General features: G+C 45.5%; 1 protein-coding gene across 1 annotated transcript in view; it reads left to right on the top strand.

Moving 5' to 3' along the window:
• LOC143983516 (complement factor B-like) overlaps window positions 1-17,709 on the top strand; it is a 124,500-nt gene extending 106,791 nt beyond the window's left edge. The window contains exons 16-18 of the mRNA XM_077483299.1: window positions 6,845-6,977; window positions 7,545-7,594; window positions 15,630-17,709. Coding sequence (XP_077339425.1) covers window positions 6,845-6,977; window positions 7,545-7,594; window positions 15,630-15,782 — 336 coding nt within the window. The 3' untranslated portion in view covers window positions 15,783-17,709. The remainder of the gene's footprint in view (window positions 1-6,844; window positions 6,978-7,544; window positions 7,595-15,629) is intronic.
• The last annotated feature ends 1,523 nt before the right edge of the window (window positions 17,710-19,232 follow it).

Here is a 19,232-nt window from a genome sequence, read left to right as displayed (position 1 = left end):
TTTTTTAATTTGGGTGTGGGGTTCCACTTAATATCCATACAAGACCCAAAGGGCCTGGTAATGGACTGGGGGAGGGGGGGTACCTATGCCGTTTGTTTCACTGATTTTCATCCATATTGACCAGACATTACATTAAAACCACCAGCAGTTTTAAATTACTTTTATTCCTTTAAAAATGTCATTTTGTGCAGGGACTGTTCTAAGCACAGGAAACATGAGCAACCTTACAGGCATACTATAGACACCCCCCAGCTACGATATTTAAAGGAATATTTTACTTTTTTTTTTACTTTAAGCATCATTAAAATCACTGCTTTTAAAACTTTTTTTTTTGCATTGATACATGTCACCTGGGGCAGGACCCGGGTCCCCAAACCCTTTTTAGGACAATAACTTGCATATTAGCCTTTAAAATTAGCACTTTTGATTTTGAACGTTTGAGACCCATAGACTTTAACGGGATTCTAAAGTTTGCGCAAATTTTCGATCCGTTCACAAGCTCTGATGCGAACCTAATCGGGGGGGTGTTTGGCTCATCCCTAGTTCTGAGATGTCATGTGACTGAATGCTGAGAGTTGCAGAGAAAGCTGATGCTGGAAGATATGAGAAGGTCTTTCAAAACTAACCTTGTCCTTTAGAAATACCCACTTTCTACCAATTAAACCTCACACCTTTAAAAGCAAGCTAAAATTGGCTGCTCCCCTCTTTCTATTCCGATGCTGCGTACACATGGCTGGACTTTCCGGCAGACTAGGTTTGATGGAATCAGTCCGTCGGACATTCCGATCGTGTGTGGGATAATCAGATCATTTTGCTTCACAAAATTCAGACGGACCTAGAAATAGAACATGTTTCAAATCTGTCCAACGGACTCAATTCCTATCGGGAAGACCGTTCGTCTGTATGCTGGTCCAACGGACCAAATACAACGCAAGGGAAGCTATTGGCTACTGGCTATTGAACTTTCTTTTTTAGTCTAGTCTTACATCATCACATTCAAAATGAACGGACTTTCAAACAGACTTTAGTCCGTTTGTGTGTGAGCAAGTCCATTTGTTCTGAAGTCAGTCGGAACTCCATTGAAAGTCCGTCAGGAAGACCGTTGGACCTTTTCTGCCGGAAAGTCCGGTCGTGTGTACACGGCATAAGAGATTTTGCAGTGCCAACCAATTATGGAGGGACCATGGCACACTTTGCGTGGTACACTTTCTTTAGCCTGCAGAATTCTGACCATACCATAGAAAGGGCCAGTTAGATCTAGTTGGCCTCCAAACCAAAGGTTCCCCATCCTACCCTGTTTGCAGTTATAGTCTGCTATGAAAGAATAGGTACTCACTTATGATGAGCTGAACGCCCAGGCCTAGGGAACATGTACCAAATCAAAATAAAGTTTTAAAAAATTTAATTAGGTGGGGAGCAGAGATTCTACTAATGTTTAAAAACCAACATTAACATTGCAAAATTCCTTTAAATACAATATCTGGGGGATGTCCTGAACCTGCCTGTTAAGTGGCACATTTGTATGATGTGTACAGAGATCTACTGCAAAACTGATATATACAATAACAAAAATGCAGTTTAATTTGCCAGTAAATGACCACTAGGGATGAGCTCAGACGTATTCGCATGGACCACGTGCAGAGCCTGCCAGGAAGTCGGCGCAGCGCTGCGCTAATCACAGGCAGTGAGACATTTCCCGATCTCTGCAGCCGCACATCGGGACAATGTCTCAATGCCTGTCTCCTGGTGAGCTCTGCACGTGGTCCATGCGAACACGCCTGAGCTTATCCCTAATGACCACTGCCAGCTGCTTCGTTCTGTTTGTAAACAAAGCGGGTGGGGTTTCCTTCATTTATACAAGGCCCTTATCTTAAAGGATAAATTCACCTTTTTGGGCAGAATTTCACTTTTCATAATAAATAGAAATGTGACAGATCTAACCAGGAAAGGGGCTTTTGGAGAGGACTAGGAGCAAGCCTCTTACCCACTGACTATGGGCCCTGGCATTTAACACTATTCATTGGGAGGTGTATACCTGGGGGATACGTGGAGTAGTTTTACTTCTGATTCAGATTCATGTCTCCGCAAAACACACAGACTCTGGGAACTGGAGGTCCCATATCCATATTTGGGGCCTCTATGCCTCACACCAGCAATGACTGCAGATGTTAATGTAATCAGCTCAAACCACTGGGGCCTCCTGCTATATTGTGTTTATGCTAAGTAGATCTCTCCCATTGTTTGTATTGTTTCTGTCTGCTAGTATTGTGTCCCCTCTACCTAGGCTGGTTTAAGTGACTAGTAAATTAGCTCAAGTTAATTCTATCACTATTATGTCAGCTATTAGTTGCTAGAGGGGGAGTAGCGTAGTTTATGTTGGTTGTTCCTTAGTTATGTTAATTATATTTCTGCATACAATTTCCTTTTGCATACGATAATTTGACCAGGCTCACCTGAACTGTGTGCTATATATTCTGTGTGAGTTTCTAATAATCAGTCATTCCTTAGGATTTTATCTCACGTCTTGTCTGTGTATGGTGATTGGGGTAAAAAGGGCTGGTATTAGCTCTTGGCTTGCTCGGAACAGTTTGGAAGGCAGGAAGCATGGTTTGGCAGAAGTAAGCGCATAGTCGGGCTGCCAAGCGGTTCCATCACATTTGGTGGCAAGCGGTGGGATACTTCCTGCAGTATGGGACAGCCAAATCTCCACCGGGATCCAAGGTCTGGATAGCAGAAGAGGAGAGGTACAGATACCAGCTGCCAAGGAAGAGGAATTCGGAAGGAGGTTACGAGAGATATGGATACAGCACAGGAGACCAGTGTCAGTGCAGGTCCTGCTGGGATATTATGATATTCTGTCCGCTGGGAACTCTGGAAGGAAGTGCTAGCCCATAAGCAGCACCACCAAGGAAAAATTCTCCCCTCCATCCAGCAAAGATACTGGTTGCAATACGAAGTGCGAATGCTGTTACTGGGCTAACGACGGCACAAGGAGTTACAGATGAGTTAAGCAGACTAGTCGAGGCAGAGATGCAGTTGGATGAGAGCTACAGAGCCCTCTGCCGGTATGTAGCCTAAATGTGCCCGTGGACAGCGGATGACAGCCCGATGGAAGTCTTTGGCTACGGCGGTCTGTTGTTCTGGAGGCTGTCCAAGGACCCAGACTTTGACAGGAAATCTTGGAGTACACAGACCAGATGCTGAATGTCTCAGAAGTGCTCTGGGCACAGGAAGATTTGGCGTTTCTGGCCAATCAGGAATGGGAGCTGGAGATCCCCCTACAGATGGATGCTAGATTCTGCTAAGCAGAAGGTCTGGGCTCCCTTTGCCTGAGACTATCTTGAGGTACCAGCCAATAGCTCTGAAATCCTGGGTGAAGTATCGGCAGGGGGGCAGAGTAACAGTGTGCTTTGCCCGCCACCACCCGCAGCTATGGAAGCTCTTATGGCGGATGCAGTAAGTGTTGACTGACTTTGACTAACCTGTTTCTGCACAGTACAAGCTTAGATGGAGGAATGCATCTGTCCAGCAGCCAGGTAAAGGTACAAGAGATGGAGCAAACAATCCTTCTTCCCAGCTGCAGTTCAAGGGCTTGGGTGAAGAGGAAGACGTCTTTACTCCCAGCCACAGATGACTGAAAACATAGATTTAATTGACTTTTCATCAGAGGATGTTAAGGATTGAGTCACCTGCCGAAGTGCTGGCACTGGACCCATGTGAGATTTTCTCTCTCTCTCCTTATCCATGGGATATTTTGAATCCTGTCATTTTACTTGCATTTTTAAACAGATTTTCAGATTACATCACTTCCTGTAGCTTGTATCAGCATTCACTTCCTGTTAGGTCATCTCCCAGAAGCCTTCACTTCCTTGTTGCATCACAAAAGAGGGTTGATAGGGTGTGTTCACCACTTTGGACCACTCTTCCCTCATTACAAAACTATCTTCCACCTACTCCCTATACAATCTGATTGTACAATCTCTTTTAGATCTTTCATCAGCTATGTAGTACAAGGGCCTGTCTGATTTGATACAACTTGAATGGAATGTTAAGGTGTGTCCTCTATTCCATAGTTCTGGTAAATCTAAAGGAAATTGTACAATCAGATTGTATGGTGTATGGCCATCTTTATACAAGTACATAGGAGGGAGTGGACAGAAACACTCAGTTATCAGGCCTCGTTCACATCTCCACATAGTGAAAACTCACATTCCCGCATGAGTTTGTTTTGGGTGTTTTGGAGCGTTTTCACTCGTCACACATAGGGCAACCGATTCACTTGAAAGTGCTGCCCTATGCACAACAATTGCCCCAGAGAAGCTCCTGTACTTTTTTTGGAGTGGAACATGGTGCATTACTGCAGTTTTCAGTGCGTTTGGGGAGCCTTTAAAGAGGAAGTAAACCCTGGTGGGTTTTACTTCCTCTTTATTTCGCTGCATCACATAGGAGCCCATTATGTGTCACTTACCTGATACCGAAGCCCGCAATGTCCCCGTTGTCCCCACTAGCAGGGAGCGTCCATCTTCGCCTCTCTTCCTTCTGGGGCCGCAAATTTCGGCTCTGTGACTGGCCGAAGTCTTGGGACATCACTCCCGTGCATGCGTGCAGGAGCTGCCAGTCACGGCATGACCCCTATTAGAAACAGCACAATGTGCCCTTTCTAAAGTGGGCATGCCCCAAAGACATCGGCACATGCACCGTAGTCATGTGTGCTTGGGCCTTGCGTAAATATCTCCTAAACTGTGGAGGTTTAGGAGCTATTTCAAGCACCTACAGGTAAGCCTTAATATAGGCTTACCTGTAGGCAAAAGTGATTGTACTGGGTGTACAACCACTTTAACATGGAATGACAACACAAACGCGATGCACATTTGCAGCATTTCTGAAACGCGTGGCGAAGCGCACATTTTCTGTGCAGTTTGCCACGCATTTGGAAACGGATGTGAATGAAACATCATGGTTCTTGTGTAAACACATTAATTTCATTTTCAGGGCCCCATTCACACCTAGAGTAGTGGGAGCAAGAGATGTTTTTTGGCTTGTTTTTCTGATTTCAATGGGCTGTGCTACACCTGGCAAAGTAGCTTGTGGGACATTTTTGCTCTTTTTGTTTTTTACTGAATTTGTCACCTGTTATTTTATGTAACAAAATGTGTGTTTGCTTCTGTGTTTGGTGTGCTGTTATCAATTATCGACACTGACAGTGCAACTAGGTAATTTTAGGTGTATACATGTGGCCATACAATATACAATCTGATCGTACAGTCTCTCCTTTAGATTTACCAAAACTATATAATAGGAGGACACACCATCAATCCAATCACTCTGTATCCAACCAGGCAGGCATTATATCAGGGGTGTCCCGTTCGGTGCATGTGACACCAGGGAATTTAGTATGCACCCTTTGGGATGCTGTGAAAACTTAGTTGATGTGTGAAGGTGTGCTAATGAGGTCAGCTGGTAATCTTAGTGACTAGTCTGTCCTGTCTGTTTATCAGGAAGTTTCTGAAGTGATCTGCAAAATATAGCCATGGATGAGGTAGGCCTTGTTTTTGAAATCAAAGAATATTTTTGTTCAACAGAGGCACATTATTGGTATATTGGTACATGGGGAGCTGGATTTTAGATTAAAAAAAAAGGTGAACTTAGCCTTTAAATGAGGATCTGGTACAGATGTCAATAGGGCTCCCCCACACAGAAAAACATACAACAGTTTGGGTTCCCCCTTCGGATCTGCATTCTGATGCTCAACCCAATGCAAAAATACAAGAAAAAAAAAAGCACAGGGTTACGTTCAAAAATCCATACCAGCATGCAGCCTGGCAGCCGAGAAAAGGAGGAAGACGAACATGTGGCCCCCTTCTCCCGTATCATACCAGGCTACATACCCTGAAAAAGGGACCCCCCTGACAAAGCACCATGTCTTCATGTTGATGCAGACAAATGCCTCTTTCCCACATACCTGGCATAGCAGTTGTGGTGGTCTGTGGACTGGGGGCTTATTGTAATCTTGAATCCCCTTTAAAAATAAGGGGCCCCAGATATTGACTCGCCCCCCCCCCCCCCAGTGTGGGGCAGTTATTAAAATAATTGATTTTTGATCCCTTCAGGCCAATCGCCACCCGGCCCTTTAAGAGTGCTAAAAACCGTGAGGCAGAGATGTGTATTCGGGTTATGTGACCACTGTAATTGGCTGCCACAGCGGTCACATGATCATAAAACTCCTGATCGCAAGTATGCATCGGGAGCTTACCAATGCCCACCAGCTACCATGCTCTCAGCGCGGTAAGTTTTTTACACAGGGCCGCATATAATGCGGCTGCTCAACGCTAAGGCCCATCCACTGACAGACTGCACATATGCATTCAGCCAGCATGAAAAGGTTAAAGGAGGCTTCTAGACTTGGATAAATCCCCCTGTCTGCAGACCCTTAGGCTACTTTCACACTGAGTCGCTTTCCAGGCGGTACAGCGCTAAAAATAGCACCTGCATGCCGCCTGTAAAGAGCCTCTCCTGTCTCTTCAGTGTGAAAGCCTGGTTTTAACCCTTCTTTGGCCGATAGCGGGGGTTAAAACCACCCTGCTAGAATAGTGCCGCTAAAACGACGGTAAAGCAGCGCCTGAAAATAGTGCCACTTCACCGCCGACGCCCGTCCCAGTGTGAAAGTAGTCTTAATTCCCTGTGCAACTGAGGTTTAAGTCTGCCAACTGACCATTTAGTTTGGCTAATTGCTGAACTTCTGAACAGCCAAAATTCAGTCTGAACTGGCAGCTCTTTCTAAGTACTCACAATCTCCTCTGATTTTTTCTCATTCTGTCCTAATCTACTAATTTCTTATTTACAGAGACAAGGTTGCCTCAAAGATGCAGAGAAAGTGGAAGACTTTAAAGATGTAGTAGATATCAAAGACGTTGTAACTGACAATTTCCTGTGTACCGGAGGAGTAGACCCTGAAGTGGATCCCCAGACCTGCAAAGGTAATCTATAACTTTGCTAAGCCAATTTTAACCACCCCTTTTGCTGGTTTTAGCCACCCCTTTTCCTTGGAGACATCAGGAGGGGGAAAAAATGGATAGAAAGTTACAAATTTCCAGCAACCTTACAATACTGAAATGACAGTTTTGGGTGGACCTAATAGTGTTAAGAGGGTAACTTTCATCATACAAGGATATGGCCTATGCAGGTCTTTCCAGAAATCTGGAGCTTATGTGTCTTGCTCTTTCACAGTTCCTTCTTCCTCAAAGTAATTTGACTTCTATTGGTTTAGCTTTTCTTGTTTGTCATACACAACTGCCTGTATTCGATAAAGTGTGCTAAGTACAGCAACTCATTACAATTCATCTTGTATCATAATGATTCATTCAGATTCAGTGCTTTCAGCTCATCCAAAATGTATCAATGCAAAACACATTGACTCTTGCATTCAATTTTGGATATGGCAGGCAATAGGCAGTGTACCCATTTCAGGCAATATAGTAGTAATACATCTTGCTTACCTAGCATCAGTTCATATGTTTATTAATGCTTATTTTTATCTCTTGCAGGAGATTCTGGTGGTCCTCTTATTATACAACATAACAAGCGTTACATCCAGGTACAGTAAACCTATCTTTTAATTATGATGGGTGGATTGCCAGCATAATTTTGTAACATGTTTTTACCTTGCTTCACTTTCCAGCAATCATTGGCCCATGTGTTTTGGTATTTTAATTTTTATGCCTGCAAAATAACTTTTTACTTTTCCTTTACTTGTTCACATTACAAAGTAGTGCAAGCTTCATACTTTACCATTCTCCTTTTCTTTTCTTTTCATATCCATTTCCCTTTTTCTTGCCCTTCCTTTTGCTTTGGAGGAGCACTGTCAGAGATGAGATCTTTCCTTTCCCTTTCCTTCTTTCTTTCCCTTTCCTTTTACTTTCCCCTTTCCTTCCATTTTCCCTCTGCTCCCTTTTCCTTTCCCTTTCCACACTTTACTGTTCTCCTTTTTCTCTTCCATTTGCCTTTTTATTGCCCTCCCCCCTGCTTTGGAGGAGCACTGTCAGAGATGAGATGCTATCCTTTCTTTCCATTTCCTTTTCCCCTTTCCCCTTCCCTCTGCTCCCTTTTCCACTCCTTCCTTTTCTTTTCCCCTTTCTCTCTGCTCCCTTTCCTTTTCCCTTCTGCTCCCTTTTCCTTTGTCTATCCATACTTTACCGTTCTCCTTTTCTTTTCTCTTCCATTTCCCTTTCTCTTGCCCTCTAGTGATGGACGAACTTCCGACGGGACGTTTCGCGAACGCGAAATGCGAACGGACCCAAACGTTCGCGAAACAGAACGTTCGCCGCGGGCCCCATTGACTTCAATGGGAGGCGAACTTTGCAAACCTTCATGTCGAATTTGCGGCCACGTGGTAATTATTAGGGGGTAAAACGTAGTCCCACCATCTGGACAATGACATAATACATGTATGAGGTGAATTTGGGATCGATAACTACAAGCATTTTTATTTTATTTGGGAAATTGTTCTAACAATTCAGGACTATGGAGCTAATGAAGGCAATGGAGGAGAGGGAAGGTCAGGGACCAGGGTAGGCAAAGAAGAGGGTGCAGGAGATGATCACCAGCAGCGTGACATACCGGAATGACACATGCACCGTAATACAGAGCACTGACAGCAGCACCGTGACATACAGAGCACTGACAGCAGCACCGTGACATACAGCGCTGACAGCAGCACCGTGACATACAGCGCTGACAGCAGCACCGTGACATACAGCGCTGACAGCAGCACCGTGACATACAGCGCTGACAGCAGCACCGTGACATACAGCGCTGACAGCAGCACCGTGACATACAGCGCTGACAGCAGCACCGTGACATACAGCGCTGACAGCAGCACCGTGACATACAGCACTGACAGCAGCACCGTAAGCAGCCCCAGGAGGAAGTCAGCACAGCACAGGGATGGTGTGATCCCCTCATAATAAGAACCCCCAGGAGGAAGTCAGCACAGCACAGGGATAGTGTGATCCCTTCATAATAAGAACCCCCAGGAGGAAGTCAGCACAGCACAGGGATATCATAAGCAGCCCCAGTAGAAATATGACACCGCTCAACCTCTTCAAAGAGGAGGGTAGGGGCATATAGTACGGTGTGCTTTTTTGGGTCAAGGAAGTGAGCCAAATGAATTAAGAAGGTCTGTGTGCTTGATTAAAAAAATAGTTTATAGACATATACATGGTCTACTGGTCACATGTGTTGAATTCCTCCGAGATCCATGCCTCATTCATTTTTAGAAATGTGAGGTAGTTAACACTGTGGTGAGCTAGGCGAGTACGCTTATCGGTCACAATCCCCCCTGCTGCGCTGAACGTCCTTTCGGACAGGACACTGGATGAGGGGCAAGCCAACAGTTCGATTGCAAATTGGGCAAGCTCTGGCCAGAGGTCAAGCCTGCCCACCCAGTAGTCTAGGGGTTCATCACTCCTCAGAGCGTCCACATCGGCCGTTAACCCAATGTAGTCGGACACCTGACGGTCTAGGCGTTCCCTGATGCTGGATCCGGATGACACCTGTCGATGGGTCGGCTGAAAGAATGACCTCATATCCGAAGTCACCAACACATCTTCAAACCGGCCTCTTCTTGCAGGCGCTGTTGGATTGGTACCCGCAAATCCTTCTCTGGGAGTGGGAATTGCTCCTCTGCCAGCGCACGCAAAAGCAGAATGCAGCATTTCTCGAAGCAAGGCCTGGAAGTGCTGCATTCTGACAGCCCTCTGCGACGGCGGTAACATTTCCGCCATTTTGTGTTTGTACCGGGGGTCTAAGTACGTTGCCACCCAGTACTGGTCCTTGACCCTCATGCTTTTTATACGGGGGTCCCTATTAAAACACTGGAGCATGAAGGCCCCCATTTGCACTAAAGTGGAAGCGGTGTGGTGGCCTGGCTCCTGCTCATCATCCAGGATAATGTCGTCCTCTTCATTCTCCTCTCCCCATCCACGCACAACAGGGATCCCAGAAAGGTTTAAAGCATGCTCTTCTTGCTCCTGCTCATCCGCCCCGGCACCATCCTCCTCTGACTCCTCATCAGACTCCTGTTGTTGACTTGTCTCAGATAGAGTAGCCCCCCCTGGGAATTCATCCAGCATTGCGACTTCCTCATCTTCCCGCTCCTGCTCCTCCACAGCCTGATCAATGACACGACGCAATGCACGCTCCAGAAAGAAGGCATAAGGTACCATGTCACTGATGGCGCCATGGCTGCGACTGACCAGTTTGGTGATCTCCTCAAATGGCCGCAGAAGTCTGCATGTGTCGCGCATGAGCAGCCACTGGCGCGGTGAAAAAAAACCCAGCTCCCCAGAACCGTTTCTTTCGCAGAGTTCATACAGGTAGACGTTAACTGCACGTTTCTGCTGGAGCAGCCTATCAAGCATATAGAAGGTTGAGTTCCATCGCGTCGGGCAATCGCAAATAAGACGTCTGACCGGCAGATGGTGTCGCCGCTGAATGTCAGCAAGGCGAGCCATGGCCGTGTAAGATCTTCTGAAATGGGCCGAGATTTTCCTTGCCTGCCGCAAGATGTCCTGGACCCCAGGGTATTTGACAAGGAATCGCTGCACGACCAAGTTTAAGACGTGTGCCATGCACGGCACGTGCGTGATTTTGCCCTGTTTCAATGCGCTAAGCAGATTGGCACCGTTGTCACACACCACTTTACCAACTGTCAAATTGAGCGGTGTTAGCCACTCATCTGCCTGTGAACGCAAAGCTGAAAGGAGTGCCGGGCCAGTGTGGCTCTTTGCTTCCAGGCACAACAGACGCAGCACGGCATGGCAACGTCTCACCTGGCATGTGGAATAGGTTCTGGGGAGCTTGGGCGGTGCAGTGGAAGAGACGCTAGCAGCGGAAAAGGAGGAGGCAGCTGAGGAGGAGAGGGAGGAGGATGGAGTAGGAGGAGGAGAAGAAGAGTCAGGCCTGCATGCAATCCGTGGCGGTAAAACCAAATCTACACGGGTGCCACGGGTTACATGCTTGACGGCCGTCAGAAGGTTCACCCAGTGGGCAGTAAAACTGATATACCTTCCCTGCCCGTGTTTGCTAGACCACGTGTCTGTGGTCAGATGTATCTTGGCACCGACACTGTGTGCCAGAGATACATTCACTTGCCGCTGAACATGGCCATATAGCTCTGGGATGCCCTTCTCTGAGAAATACTTCCTTCCTGGGACCTTCCATTGTGGTGTTCCAATGGCCACAAATTTGCGAAAGGCCTCCGAGTCCACCAGTTTATATGGCAGTAGTTGGCGGGCTATGAGTTCTGACAAGCCAGCCGCCAACCGTTGGGCAAGAGGGTTATCCGGCATCATCATTTTTTTACGCTCAAACATTAGGCCCACGGAAGCCTGCCTTTTTGCAGAAAAATGTGAGCTTGGCGTGATGGAAGGTGGAGTGGAGGACAATTGTGAGGAGAGAGGAGAAGGAGAAGTAGAAGACGAGGCTGGACGGTGAGAGCCTGCAGTGTGGCTTTGTGTGTTCCGTTGCTCCCACTGGGCTCGGTGATGGCTGCTCATGTGCCTTCTTAAGGCGGTCGTCCCTAGGTGAGTATTGGGCTTACCGCGACTAACGCGTTGACTGCAAAGATTGCAGATGGCAACGCTATTGTCAGCAGCGGACACGTTAAAAAAAGCCCACACTGCGGAGCCATGTGCCGGTGTCCTGGGAGCGCCAGATGTGACCGTACATGGTCGATGACTCGCTCCTGATACATTTGCAGTCTGCTTTGTCCCTGCTGTGCAATGTAAGTCATTGCTGCTTCTCCTCCCTATCTGCTGGTCCATATCTCCCTCTGAACTCCCCTCCTCTTCCTCTCTTGTGGGCACCCACGTGACATCACTAGACACGTCATCATCAACGTCACCTTCCCCACCGCTATAAGTAGAGATCTCGGAGTAGGCAGCAACACCGGGGACCAACCTCCTCCTTGGGCTGATCTGGGTACTGGCGTCAGACTGCTGAGTAGCGCTTGTTGCTACCTCCTCTTCCTGATCCAATACCAAGAGTGGCTGCGCATCAGAAATGTCCTCTTGATATGGATCGGAAAATAATTCCAGTGACTCAAGCGGAAGGTATGTGGTGGTGGTGGTGGTGGTCGTGTTGTTGGTGGTAGTGTCTTTGGGGGTGCACATAGCAGAGAGTGAAGAAGAGGGTGCAGATCGAGAGGATGAGGAGGGTGCAGAAGAGTAAGGCTGAGCGAGCCACTCAACCAAGTCTGGTGCATCCTTTAAAGTAATTGAACGCACCTTCTGCAACTTCCCACTTTGGCTCAAGCCTGTTGCTCCTGCCCTACCCCTACCACCCCTGCGGAAGGGCCTGCCTCTTCCTCTGCATGTCATTTTTTAAATGACCCTGTGACAAAACTCTTAGTCCCTATACCGCTGAAGGACTGCTGCAGTATAGGTGAGCGGTCAGCAGTGGTGCACGTCAACCCTATCTATTGTGGACCTATAGCGGTCCTTACAGAACAGCAGACTGTACCGCACTCAAGCCTATGTACCGTAGCACCCTATACCAAGTTACCAGTCCTTATAAGAACTTTTGTGGACCAAGCAGGTTGTGTATTAGTGTTTAGCAGACTGTACGTCAGTCCCTATACCGCTGAAGGACTGCTGCAGTATAGGGCAGCGGTCAGCAGTGGTGCACGTCAACCCTATCTATTGTGGACCGATAGCGGTCCTTACAGAACAGCAGACTGTACCGCACTCAAGCCTATGTACCGTAGCACCCTATACCAAGTTACCAGTCCTTATAAGAACTTTTGTGGAACAAGCAGGTTGTGTGTTAGTGATTAGCAGACTGTACGTCAGTCCCTATACCGCTGAAGGACTGCTGCAGTATAGGGCAGCGGTCAGCAGTGGTGCACGTCAACCCTATCTATTGTGGACCGATAGCGGTCCTTACAGAACAGCAGACTGTACCGCACTCAAGCCTATGTACCGTAGCACCCTATACCAAGTTACCAGTCCTTATAAGAACTTTTGTGGAACAAGCAGGTTGTGTGTTAGTGATTAGCAGACTGTACGTCAGTCCCTATACCGCTGAAGGACTGCTGCAGTATAGGTGAGCGGTCAGCAGTGGTGCACGTCAACCCTATCTATTGTGGACCGATAGCGGTCCTTACAGAACAGCAGACTGTACCGCACTCAAGCCTATGTACCGTAGCACCCTATACCAAGTTACCAGTCCTTATAAGAACTTTTGTGGACCAAGCAGGTTGTGTATTAGTGTTTAGCAGACTGTACGTCAGTCCCTATACCGCTGAAGGACTGCTGCAGTATAGGGCAGCGGTCAGCAGTGGTGCACGTCAACCCTATCTATTGTGGACCGATAGCGGTCCTTACAGAACAGCAGACTGTACCGCACTCAAGCCTATGTACCGTAGCACCCTATACCAAGTTACCAGTCCTTATAAGAACTTTTGTGGAACAAGCAGGTTGTGTGTTAGTGATTAGCAGACTGTACGTCAGTCCCTATACCGCTGAAGGACTGCTGCAGTATAGGTGAGCGGTCAGCAGTGGTGCACGTCAACCCTATCTATTGTGGACCTATAGCGGTCCTTACAGAACAGCAGACTGTACCGCACTCAAGCCTATGTACCGTAGCACCCTATACCAAGTTACCAGTCCTTATAAGAACTTTTGTGGACCAAGCAGGTTGTGTATTAGTGTTTAGCAGACTGTACGTCAGTCCCTATACCGCTGAAGGACTGCTGCAGTATAGGGCAGCGGTCAGCAGTGGTGCACGTCAACCCTATCTATTGTGGACCGATAGCGGTCCTTACAGAACAGCAGACTGTACCGCACTCAAGCCTATGTACCGTAGCACCCTATACCAAGTTACCAGTCCTTATAAGAACTTTTGTGGAACAAGTGAGTTGTGAATGTTTAGCAGACTGCAGCAGAAGGGCAGCAGTCAAGTATAATATCCTTTCTATATTTGGAAGAAAGAATATTATACATGTACAAGCCTATTACTGTACCACTGATACCAGTCCTGAAAAGAACCTTTGTGGAACTAATAATAACAGCAAGTCTTTAAAATTACCCTCACTGCCTGACAACACTGCTTCCTTCCTGTCCCTATACAAATTGGCAAAAAAAGAGAACGATTAGTGGTTACTGGAACAGCTCTTTTGTGGACCTTGATAGTAACAGCTAATGATGATGATGATGATGATGATGATGAAAGACTAATCTGGCTGTCCCTGTAGCATACACCGTCCTTTCCCTTTCTCTAAACTAACAAAAGACACTCAGGCTGCTGCAAGAATCAGCAGCACAGCAAACCTATCAACACCTAACACCTATACCAGTCCTGAAAAGAACTTTTGTGTACCAAATAGCTAGTGGTTTATCTCTCCCTACTCCACACAGGAACCTGTCCCTATCGTAACAGAAGAAAGAATGTAAAATGGCCACCGGATCGGGTGTATTTATAGGTTAGGGGGAATGTACAAGTGTCCATGTGCTGTCATGTCTCAATTGGCTGTCCTGTATCACATGATAAACGTGTCACCAAAGGTTAAAGTTCTTGTATACATTAAACACGTAAGTCCGCCGCGGCGAACGACGGAAAAAGGCGTTCGAACGTGCGGACCGCGAATGTCGGAAATTCGCCGCGAAACGACCGCCGGGCGAACCGTTCGGCCATCACTATTGCCCTCCTCTTTACTTTGGAGGAGCACTGTCAGAGATGAGATCCTATCCTTTCCTTTGTCTTTCCGTTCCCTTTCCCCTTTCCTTTTCCCTTTGCTCCCCTTTCCTTTCCCTTTACTTTTCCCTCTACACCTTTTCCTTTTTTTTTTAATTATCAGAAATACTTTTCCTTCTTTGTTTATTGGGAATCTAAAAAAAATGTTTGTAGAAGGCGGTTGTAGTTTCCTAATAGCAATCCCAACTCTAACCCTTGCTCTAGCCAGCAAAAGTTACTTTTAAAACAATATCCGTGTGCAGACAGAGAACAAATTGCTGCCTCTGTAGCAGCAGGAGCCATTTATATTCTCCTGTATAATCCCTGGTAATAACAAGCTGTCAAAGAGACAACCCACTCACCAGTATATACAGGGGCTCATGGCCAAGCAGGTGGAGAGTATTGGCCATTGGCACTTTGCAAAATACAATTTTTACTTACAATTTTGAAGCCAGTGCCTGGAAACTAAGAGGTACTTTTAAAACTTGACATATTCATCAAAACATTTCACAATGGGAGGAGTTGTATTTATCGGAATTGCACTAGTGGTTCAGTGCCTAGGAGGGTAGCACCAAGCGATCAAAATTTGCATATATTTTCCGTATGTTGTTCACTCTCCTGGCCACCCTGTGGCTAAATTCACCATGAAGAGTTGGGTATAGGGGTATGGGAGTCAAAAAACGTACTAGACTGCAGTTCAGAAAAACCAAAAATTATCACTATTTTATGTTTGTACAATTGTGAGTGCAAAGCAGACAGCATTTTGCCTCCAAGACCATTCAAGCACTAATTTTTAGTAAAATAATCACATGCTACAAGAGGGCAGAGCAGAAGGATGTCAAATTCAACGTATTTTGCAATAACTTTTTGAAATCTTTTCCTATTTTCTGCTTCTACAGGTCGGAGTAATAAGTTGGGGAACAGTGAACAGCTGTAAAGGGTATAAAAGGGAACAAGTCCCTGCAGCTTCCCGGGACTTCCATGCTGGCGTTATCCCTGGGATGGAGTGGATAGAAGAAATTATACAAAATGAACTTATATACCTGAAGTGAATGTTCCACACCTTGTGGGTATAGAAGAATGAATAAGACTCAATCTCGACTGTGTGACTACTTACTGATATTTCTGCGAAGACTGATATTTCAGCTTTGAATATTGGCCACCATCTTCTTAATGCTCTTGGGGACTCTGACATTTACTCTGTACTTAAGCTTCTCTCACGGGGAGCTCTCAATCTCTTTGTTGGATCTTTGCATCACTCTACGTTATCCAGAGCATCAGGAGGAGCTAGAATCCATAATAGCATTAGAGAGTGGAGAAAATAAGAAGCCAATGAGTAAAATTACTAGCATCCAGTCATAATAGATATAAATGTTTTGGAAGGGCTTTCCCTAAAATAGACCTATACATTCCTGATTACATGGTTGAGGGATAGTTAAAAAGGTATAGCAAGCTCTGAAATTCTTATCTTTCCCTAAAGTCCTTGTACTTTGGCAGCCAGCTGGTCACATGATCAATGCTGCGGCACTGGTCATGGTCACCCGGTTTCTGCTTGAGGTTGATCCATCTAAAAGTTCATCTAGAGAAAGGCAGGCAGTGGCTACAATTTTGTCAACAGAAGATTAAAAAATGAAGTGACCAGTTATGACTGGAGAGACTGGAGTGGTAAGTAATTCAGTCCTTATATTACTCCTAATTTAGCCATCTAAACAAGACAATTAAAATAGGTTTATATCTCACAATAGGTTCAGTTTAAGTGTTAAGGCTACCAAAAACGTCATAGAGTTTTTGGTTTAGAGCGATGGGGGTAGGCTGAGTTTAACAGCCTTACCAATGAGATCCTGAACACCAAGGTTCCTTCTCAGATCTTCTCTACTTCCCTGGTCCAGTCATCCTCACTTATTTAAAAACATGTCAAACTAGCAGCAGACACGATCTGTGCATATAATCACGTTGGAAAATATACTGTTAAAGGTACAGTTAACATCTTTCCCAAATGCATTGTTTTCTATCTCAAGCTATGATGAAGATGGTGTTTTTGGACCCCTGAAATGTGTTGGATACGATTTTGATTGTCCCTCCTACCCTTACTGGAATAAAGTCGTATCTGGACCTTTCAGCAATGGTGTGGTGCTTCAATTCACATTTTTGCTATACTACACTACAAGCCAAGGAGAATGTGGAGATCCTATTGGGTGTAGAAGCTTCTGGCCAGGGAACCATATCACCTACATAACATTGTTACATTAAGGCTGCTTTCACACTACTCCGTTGCAAAAACATGGCAAAAATGCATATGCTTTTTTGCTGGTTTTTTTCCTCCTGTGAAAAAGGACACGTGACTCAAAATGCACCAAAAATGCAACAGCGGGTGCATTTGTGATATGTTATTGCAGCATTTTTAATTTCAATGGGGATGTGCATTTTTGGTGCATTTCTTTTTACTGCACCAAACATGCATCAAAAATGCATTTGTGCAACTGACCCAACAACTGACTGGTGTGAAGATTTCCCGAGCATTTAATGGTCATGTATTTTTCTTCTGCTTTTGGTAAGGCTGATTAGTGTGAAAGGACGCTAAGATAGGATAGTAATACCTACAAGATAATCTCATGGGTCCAATGCTATTTTATATTTTCTTTAAATAACGCGTCTGCCCCAACTATTTCAGTGAGTACCTGTATCCTCTCATTACCAGAGATGTGGGAACTGTGTGGAAAGGTGAAGTAGGGGTAAGCTAGAGGTATCTAACAATCTACAAAGTATAGCCTGCATACAGCCTGCCCTCTTTACACTCCATTCAAAATGGAACCAAGTTTCTTTCTTAAAACATGTCGACATTTTGTAAAAATGCATACTAGCTTTTTATCATTACAGTCAAATATTCACTTTGCTTATTAGTGAAAAACACTGAAAAATGTCAGTGCAATAACTTTTGTAAATATCTCCAGTCAATAAAAAAATATGAATTATGTTCTATATGGCCTTTGGGTTTACTCTTGTTAAATGCAGTCTTATTGTTCATTTTAACCTACCTGTAACATTTACAATATACAGGTAAGTCTTATTACTCTAAAATAGAATTGGAAACAAGGGTTCTAGTCAATAGTTATAAATATAAATATAATTGATTACTTTTATAGCAATAGTCAGGCTTACTACCCTACCCAAAAAATATTTTTAGAACACATCACTATAACAATATAAAAGGCCACAATAATAAAAATGATTTTTGGTAGCAGTAAGTGACACAATGATTATTAAACATTAACATACTACTAATACATAAGTACTATTTGCTACAGATGCGATACTTTGCTATCCTTGCAGAGTAAAGAGCTTTTGGGAGACTATCATTGAACACATTATTAAAGAGTAGGGATGAGCTTCGTGTTCGAGTCGAACATACGTTCGACTCGAACATCGGCTGTTCGCCCGTTCGGCGAATTCCGAACGTTATGGGCCGTTCGCGCCAAATTCGTGTGGCGCTCACGGCCCACAATGCACTGCACAGGCAGGATGCCTGTGGCCAATCATAGCTCAGGCTGTGTAGTACACGCCCCACACTATATAAGGCCGCCAGCGCGGCGGTCTAGTGTAGTGTGTTGGTGTCTGAAGCAGTTAGTGGGTGTTCTGTGTACCTTCAACACAGTACACACCGATCGTTTTCGGCCGATTTTCGATCTTGCTGTTGTGTAGTGGTTGTTGTCTGTGTGCCCTGACCGCAGTATACACCGCTATATTCACCTCACCTATATAGCTAGTGATCTATCTTTTATAATAGAGCTTGCAGTCAGTAGTGTTAGGAGCTTGTGCGTGCTGTCTGCGTGCTCTGTACCCAGTACACACCGCTATATCCACCTACATAGCTCCTCTCTATTTGAGCCCACTTGCCATCTGCAGGAGTTATTGGAAGTTGTGTGTGCCTCCAGCACAGCACAGTATACATCTGTATATACCCCTTTATCTCTGGTGTTCTATAAAAAAGGCATCTGCAGGAGTTAGTGGGTTTTTTGTGCCTCCAGCACAATATACACCTGTATCCACCCTTTATTGCTGTTCTCTAATAGAGCCATCTGCAGGGCTTAGTGGGTGTTGTGTGACTCAATTACAGTATACCCCTTTATCTCTGGTGTTCTATAATAAAGGCATCTGCAGGAGTTAGTGGGTGTTGTGTGACTCCAGCACAATATACACCTGTATCTACCGTTTATTGCTGTTCTCTAATAGAGCCATCTGCAGGGCTTAGTGGGTGTTGTGTGACTCCATTACACTGCTGTTTTACCCAACTCCCTTCAGGCCATTACCATGTCTGGAAGGCCAGCAAGGAGAGGCAGACAGGCGTGAGCCGATAAAAGAGGGCAAGCAGGCTCTGTGTCTAGAGACAACAGTGCTGGTCGTGGACGCGGTGCATTGTCATCAGCACGTGGCCATGGGACACGCTTGTCCTTCTTTTCGGCAGCTGGACATGTTGAACCGCAACATGCCAACGACTTGGTAGA

The sequence above is a fragment of the Lithobates pipiens genome, unplaced genomic scaffold (assembly GCF_037356315.1).
Source record: "Lithobates pipiens isolate NorthernLeopardFrog02 unplaced genomic scaffold, aLitPip1_a1.2 Scaffold_1, whole genome shotgun sequence".
In the NCBI taxonomy this organism is placed as follows: Eukaryota; Metazoa; Chordata; class Amphibia; order Anura; family Ranidae; genus Lithobates; species Lithobates pipiens.
This window is presented reverse-complemented; position numbering and strand designations above follow the sequence as displayed.